The 7,076-nt window shown below is 46.7% G+C and overlaps 1 protein-coding gene across 5 annotated transcripts in view; it reads right to left on the bottom strand.

The window, feature by feature from the left end:
- The window catches only part of FAM114A1 (family with sequence similarity 114 member A1), a 79,552-nt gene that overhangs the window by 28,152 nt on the left and 44,324 nt on the right, over positions 1-7,076 (bottom strand). For 4 of the 5 annotated variants that reach the window (XM_045284285.1, XM_004703168.2, XM_030888599.2 and 1 more), the window contains exons 6-7: positions 4,011-4,145; positions 761-913 (exon numbers count right to left, since the gene is read on the bottom strand). In XM_045284285.1, the coding sequence (XP_045140220.1) occupies positions 761-913; positions 4,011-4,145 (288 nt within the window). The remainder of the gene's footprint in view (positions 1-760; positions 914-4,010; positions 4,146-7,076) is intronic. The other variant, XM_045284287.1, reaches the window with a different exon arrangement.

Genomic DNA, 7,076 nt, shown 5'->3' with positions numbered 1-7,076 from the left:
TCCTATCTGTACCAGTGTACCTCCTCTGGTCTAGCCTGACTTGCAAGATCGAATTCGAGTCATGGTAGTGGGAGCGGGGAGGAAACATTTAGGAACCAGAGGAAAGTTGTATTTCTCATCATTGTTTCATCGCACCCTGACTGGCTCATCTCCTCCCCAAGACCCCTCTGCAAGGGGATCTCCAGTGGCCTACTAATGAGCTTTGGGTCTCCACTCCGCACTCCCCCAATCATTCACTATGGTAAGATTGTTTGTTCTGATGATGCCTTACACCTGATCCCTTCGACACCTCGTGGGGAACCCGGTCTTATTATTAGGTAAGCGTAGTGGTTATGGGTTAGGCTGTAAACTGCAAGGTCAGCAGTTCAAAACCACCAGCCACTCCACAGGAGAAAGAAGGGGCTTAGCCTTTAGCAGTCAGTCTCAGAAAGTGACAGGGGCAGTTCTACTCTGTCCTATGGGGTCCCTGTGAATCAGCACTGCTCTAAGGCAGTTGCGTTTGGTTTAGTTTTTTACACCAAGAGGTGGGGTCTCGGTGACTCTCCCTGGGTTGGGCCCCTGAAGGCAGGGGAGGGACAAAAGCTTGGCAAAGGACCGAAAGGAAATAATACGGAGCATTAGGCTATAGGACATCGATGATCTTAGCCTAACAAGAAGCAGGCTCTAGAACCGAGATCAGTGCAGTGGCGTGATATTCGGTTCCTCCCATGTTTAAGAACAGTCATGAACATGTTGTTTGAAAGGACTGATGCAGGTATACCTGGTTTTCACTTTCATTGGACAGAATTTCCAAGGCTTCCAGGTGTGACAAGCCTTGATATTCATCAAACAGCATCCCGTAGTGGACAGTCCTCTCGGCCGTGAGCTGCTGGGCCAGTCTCTGCTTCTCTTTCTCTTTGGCTTCCCTCAACATCTGCGGAATCAATGTTTACAAGATGAACTACTCTTAAATGCTTTCCAGTCCATTTCTTGCATCAGATATAGAGGGAGATGCGGAAGTGTGCCCGGATTGAGCACGGTAAGGTTTTAGTTACCCTGGAATTTGCAAACAATGTTTTTCAAAAGCTGATGTTATATTAATAACCCACCTGGAGTTTTATATAACCTTTATGTCACTTTCATGTAACATTTCACCTGGAACTTCATATGCTTATTAAGTACAGAAGGAGCCCTGGTGACACAGTGGATCATGCACTGAGATCCTAACCACAAGGTCAGAGGTTCGAACCCACCAGCTGGTCTGTAAGAGAAAAAATGAGGCCTTTGGCTCCTGTAAAGATTTACAGCTTTGGAAACCCCAAAGGGTAGTTTGACCCTGTCTTCCAGAGTCTCTATAAATCAGAATCAACTCGATAGCAGTGAGTTTTTATTACATACCAAGAAGACTGGTGGTACAGTGGATTAAGCATCTGGCTGCCAACCAAAAGCTCTGCAGTTCAAACTAACCAGCAGCTGTGCAGGAGAAAGAGGAAGCCATCTGCTTCCGTACACACTGACAGCCTCAGAAACCCTAGGAGCGGCTCGACTCTGGCCTGTCGGGTTGCTAGGGGACCGAACTGACTTGAATTCTTGGGTTTGGTTGTTGATTTTTCAAGTGTCAGAAAAAAAAAAAACCAGCAAAATTTCAAGCTTGGGAGGAAACATATCAGGAGCTAAAGACTGCTTTCTTCCGTGGGTGGGGTTCATTACCTCAATTTCCACTTTTTCTATAATGTCTAAGGTTGATGTACATCAGGAATGCTTAATCTAGTGTGATGGGATTGATTACAACTTCTTCACCAAGGCAGGCTTCAAAGAGGAAAGAAGCTGGCCTGATTAGATCAGAGATACATTATTCATAGAATTGTGTGTGTGTGTGTGGTTATGAAATGCCTTCAATAAAAATTAATAAAACATAAACTCGTAAGGTATTCATCAGCAGAGAGTTAATATAAATAAGAAAGTTAGCTCACAGATTCTTAGACTGGTCACGAGAAGTATAACTGTGAATCAGGTTCCTGTCCACATTGATAATTTCCCTCCAATTATTTTTTGCTGATGGAGTAAAGAGACAACAAAATCAGCCCCTCCAATGTTCTGCACTTGCTGTCTTTTATTTAAGCCTCATTGATTTGATTCCTGTGATAGGGAGGTTTACTGTGCCAACCTGGCCAATAGGAACATGTGGGATTAACAAGGTCGCAGTTTGATTGGAGGGCGAAGAGATAAATGGCTTGGCAAGCCCCGCCTCTCTCTCTCTTGCTCTCTGATCGGACCAGCGTGTGGCTGCTTTAGCTAGTTCTCTGCCTCAACGTGCAAGGTACACTCCCTGTGAGACACCCATCCCGTGAACTGTGTCGCTAAAGCTTGAGGTTCCTTTGGAGACCTGCTTCACCACGCTCTGGTATACACATCGCTTGAGCTGGGGATTGTCGCATCCTGTCATCTGGCTGACTGTTAGTTACCTGCTGTTTGCTGCCTGTGGCCGGACTGCCTGCATTGCCCTGAGGAAGACTCAGCTGTCTGCTTCCTTGACCTTGGACCCAGCAGTCCCAGTGAGTTGAAGAACTTCCAATACATTAACTGTTTCATGGAAGTGAGTTGAACTGAGCCCTCTGTACTGCTGTGTGGACTAATTAGCTGTTATATTCCTTCATGCTGTATATATCTATCTATATCTATATATGTAACCATAAGTGTCCTGGTTTTGTTTCGCTAGAGAACCCTGTCTAACACAATCCCTCATCCAGTTTACTGGGAGTTGAGTTTGTAGGGTTCTTTCCTATCTGTGGGAAGCACCAGGAATTCATTTTCCACCACGAGGAAGATCACCAAGGAGAGGTGTTGATTTTCTTCCTTAGCCAATAAAGCGATCAGTCTCTTCCTCCTCTTGGGTTCTGGATTGCCAAGAGCTCACCAGCCACGGAGAGAATGTGCTCTCCTGTCTATATTAAAAGTTAGGACAAGTTCTGAACTCACCAGTTTCCAAAACAACTCAAGGAAACAATCACTGAACATTCTTTTAACCCCCACTACCCACCATGACCTCAGAGACTGTGCGGTGGTGAAACGGAGTAACGAAGTGAGCCCAAGGGCTTTCTTTCTCCACAGGACTTCCATCTCCACATGGGAGCCTCAGAGAACAGGAGGAAGAAAGGATGGAAGGGAAGGTCCAGGGAGAATGTCACTCAGGTGACTTGCATTCACCCTGACATAGGGAGTGAAATTAAACTTACAACAACAACAACAAAACTCAGCCAAAGAAGAAATGGCTGTACGAAGGACACTGGTTCAATTCCCCCTCAGGAGGAGAAAAGCAACAAGTTGCCCTGTCTACAAGACTTCTTGTCAGAGGGGAAGCTGGGGAGCCTTACATCCAAGGCATCTGAGGACTTAGGGACCAACCAGTCCCCATAGGACCCAGAAGTACAGGCAGAATGCCCCTTAGAAGCCAGGATGGCGAGACCTCATTGTCCGTGCTTTGGACATGTTATCAGAAGAGACCATTCCCTGGAGAAGGGCAATACGTTTGCTACAGTTCTCAAAAAACTCCAACTCACTGCCATTGAGTGGGTGCCGACGCGCAGCGACCCTGTAAGACAGGGTAGAACAGCCTCTGTGAAGTTCTGAGACTGTCTATCTACAGAGTAGAACGTCCCCATCTCTCTTCTGAGGAGCGGCTGGGGGTTCCAAACTTCGGACCCTGTGGATTGCAGCCCAGTACTTAACCATTAGCCACCAGGGCTCCTCGGTAACGTAGAGGGGCAACAAAAAAGAGGAAGGCCCTCAACAAGAGGGACTGACACAGCGGGGCGACAATGGGCTCAGACAGAACAACAATTGTGAGGCCGGCTGCAGCCTGTGGTTGGTCTGTTGTACACAAGGCCGCGATGAGCTGGGACTAACTCAGGACGCCCACCAACAACCTCAACCACAACAACCCCTGTGTGAAGTTCTTTCTCAAAAAGATTCGGAAGGAAAACAACAACAAAAACTCAGCATGTGCTTGAAAGGAAAAATTGCACTCCGACCTGAGATAACGAAACAGTTCTCTCCATGAGGGTCTTTGTCCGCTTGAAGCCGGGGTCGTTTTCAGCCAGCACGTTCATCGTCTTCTTGCCGATAAATTCCAGAGCGTCAAGACCCCCTGTCAGGACGCTCTTACCCTGCGGATGGGAGCCACGCGTGAGATCAGATCATTTCGTCTGGTGGTTTCCTGACAGAAACTCCCAGATCACTGGTGCTGCTCTCCAATATGAAAATCAATATCAAGCCACAGCACTTGCACGTGTGACATCATGAGATTTATCCCCCATTGAATCAGATTCTGGTTTTCTGGGGAAATCTATGTTACAGACTTTGTAGGACATATAAGGTTATTAAAAAATGGTGCTCAGAGGGAGGGAAGAAACCCCACTTACATGAGGGATTGGTTGGACTTTGCGGGGGTGAATAGATATGCATCTAAGACATAAATTAATAGGTGACCCAATTTCTGTTTCCCTTTGAAAATGTCTTAGCCCAAGTAACAGAATTATCTGGAGCAGCCTATTAAAATGTCAAATACTCCTGCGGATTGTGGGAATTCTTTAATCTCAGGCCTTGGAGCAGAAGACCCTCGGGCTGTTTCTGATGGTTTGTGCATATTTTCAGAAACTAGAGAGAGATGCCTGTAATTGGTATATTCATGAAATAAGACAGGTTGGTTTCCCTGTACTGCAGGCTTCAGAAAACCCTGTTATACAGTTATCCCCTGTAAACCCCTTTGGTCGCCATTGTCTTCCTTAAAAAAAAAAGAAAAAGATTAAGACAATCAAAATGGACTCACACAAACACAGCTGCTGACATCCAATTCTATGATGGCAATTCTAATATGCTTCTATCTGCATTTTCCCCTCTCTTTATTCAGATAAAATGCACATTATGTTTCAGATACATTGGAATACACACTGCAGGAGCCTGGGTGGCACAGCAGCTCCACGTTCCATCGCTACAGAAAGGTGGGTGGTTTGACCCCGCGAGCTGGTCAACAGAAGAAAGAACCGGCAGTCTGCTTCCTGAAGTCGTTGTTCTGAAAGGGCTGTTGAGTGGGCTATGCCTCATGGAGACCCTGTGCCTGGTCCTGTGCCTTCCCCACAAAAGCTTGTCTCCGCAGCTATGTGTCAATCCAGCTTGTTGAAGGTCTTCCTCTTTATTCTGTGCTGGGCTGCTAACCTTGAGGTCAGCAGTTTGAAACCAGCAACCACTCTTTGGGAGAAAGAAGAGGCTTTCTATTCCCATAGTCTCAGAAACCCACAAGGGCAGTTCTACCCTGCCCTATGGGTTGGGATGAGTCGGCATTGACTCAATGGCAGTGAGTTTTGTTTTTTTACAGGGTCTTGGCAGTGTTGGAAATGCTCTAGGGAAGTTCTACTCTGTCTTGTAAGGCCACTATGTGTCAGAACCCGCTCGATGGCAATGAAATGTATACATTTCACGATCATGAAGAGAATCATTTAAGAAACAATATTAAATCTCACTGAATCCATATGCTTGATTAGTGAGTCCCTGCCTTCTTGCATAGTTAGGTTGTTTCAGGTGGAGAAAATCAGTAACTGGGCCATACACAGACTTTAAGACGCAGGTCCTTTGGGAGGCTGGTGGGATGTCGGGAATTCACACTTTTGCATGATCTGATGGAGTTTCCCTTGATATTCTATGAGGCATTAATTACTTCAGCAGAGAATAGAATGGGCAAAGGGAAACATGGGGGCTTGGAGGTAGGGCAGACCGGTGGTGGAGTCCAGGGTAGAGGGCAGAGGGGCCATCAGAGTTGGAGACGTGCAGGAAGGCATGTGAGCATGAAAAAAGGCACCACATCAGAGTTGGAGACGCGCAGGAAGGCATGTGAGCATGAAAAAAGGCACCACCAGGCCTTGTGTTGTACGTAGTTCAGAGAAGCAGGTCTTGGTTTCTTCTATCAGAGATGCTGAGCGAGCTCCCTCCGACCCCAACCTTACAAACTCCCTCCTGGGCGTCACTGACTTGCATTGTTACCTGACTCTAGACGTCCTCAAGTAGCAAACTCACTCACCGTCGTTGAGTCAATGCGAGTCACAGGGACACAGTATAGGTCAGAATAGATCTGCCCCTGTGAGTTTCTGAGACTGTAACTCTCTATGGGAACAGAAAGCCTCATCTTTCTAGTAGGAAAGAGAGGGGCAAAATCATTGTTTATATTTCTGACATGCTCTGACCCCTAAAGTCTGGGCAAGGTGCCCTCAGGGGTCTGGCTAAAGGCCCCTGTTCATCCTGTGTTGCATGAGAGGGGCCTGCTGTCTCTGCATGACAGACTCTTGTGCCCGCTGGCTGACCAGTGTAGGCTGGTCAGTATTTCACAAAGTGAACGAATGGGACATGAGCTGTCTTTCTGGAAAGATGAGTTAGTGGGTTCTACAGAGATGAGTTACACAAGCGACAAATGTGGTGGATAAATGTTGAACAACACAGGAATCCATCGAAGGATGTGGGAGGAACACAAAAGAGAAAAGACAGTAACAAAAAGGCTCGGTTGAAATTCAACCATTTGAAGTGGTAGCAAGCATATGGTCAAGAACCAATGGTACTGAAGGAACAAGTCCAAGCTGCATGGAAGGCACTGTCAAAGAACAAGGCCCCAGGAATGGAGGGACTGCCACGTGAAATCTTTCAACAAGCTGATAAAACCCTGGAAGCACTCTGTTGTCTAAGAGATCCGCATGTGTGCCCATTGCCCCCCAAATGGGGACCCAACAGAATATGGAAACGATTGAACAGTATCATGAATATCATGTGCAAGTACAATTTGGCTGAATATGACTTAGAAAACAGTTGCATCAGAACGTAGACAAAGGGCTGTCAAAAATTCCAAGTCAGATTCAGACGAGGGTGCAAGTTGAAATCACCTGGATTGCTAGGGGTTTGCTTTTTGTGTGCGGTGAACAAATCAGCTCTCTTCCCGAGGCAGGCAGGGAGCCGAAAGGAGAAATCTATGGAGTGATGGGGAGAAGGCGTGTGTGTATGTGTGTGTGTGTGTGTGTGTGTGTGTGTGTGTAGAAATCTATGGAGTGATGGGGAGA

Source organism: Echinops telfairi, unplaced genomic scaffold (genome assembly GCF_000313985.2).
Source record: "Echinops telfairi isolate 266 unplaced genomic scaffold, ASM31398v2 ScPeMD7_7468;HRSCAF=8506_0, whole genome shotgun sequence".
NCBI classification, from domain to species: Eukaryota; Metazoa; Chordata; class Mammalia; order Afrosoricida; family Tenrecidae; genus Echinops; species Echinops telfairi.
This window is presented reverse-complemented; position numbering and strand designations above follow the sequence as displayed.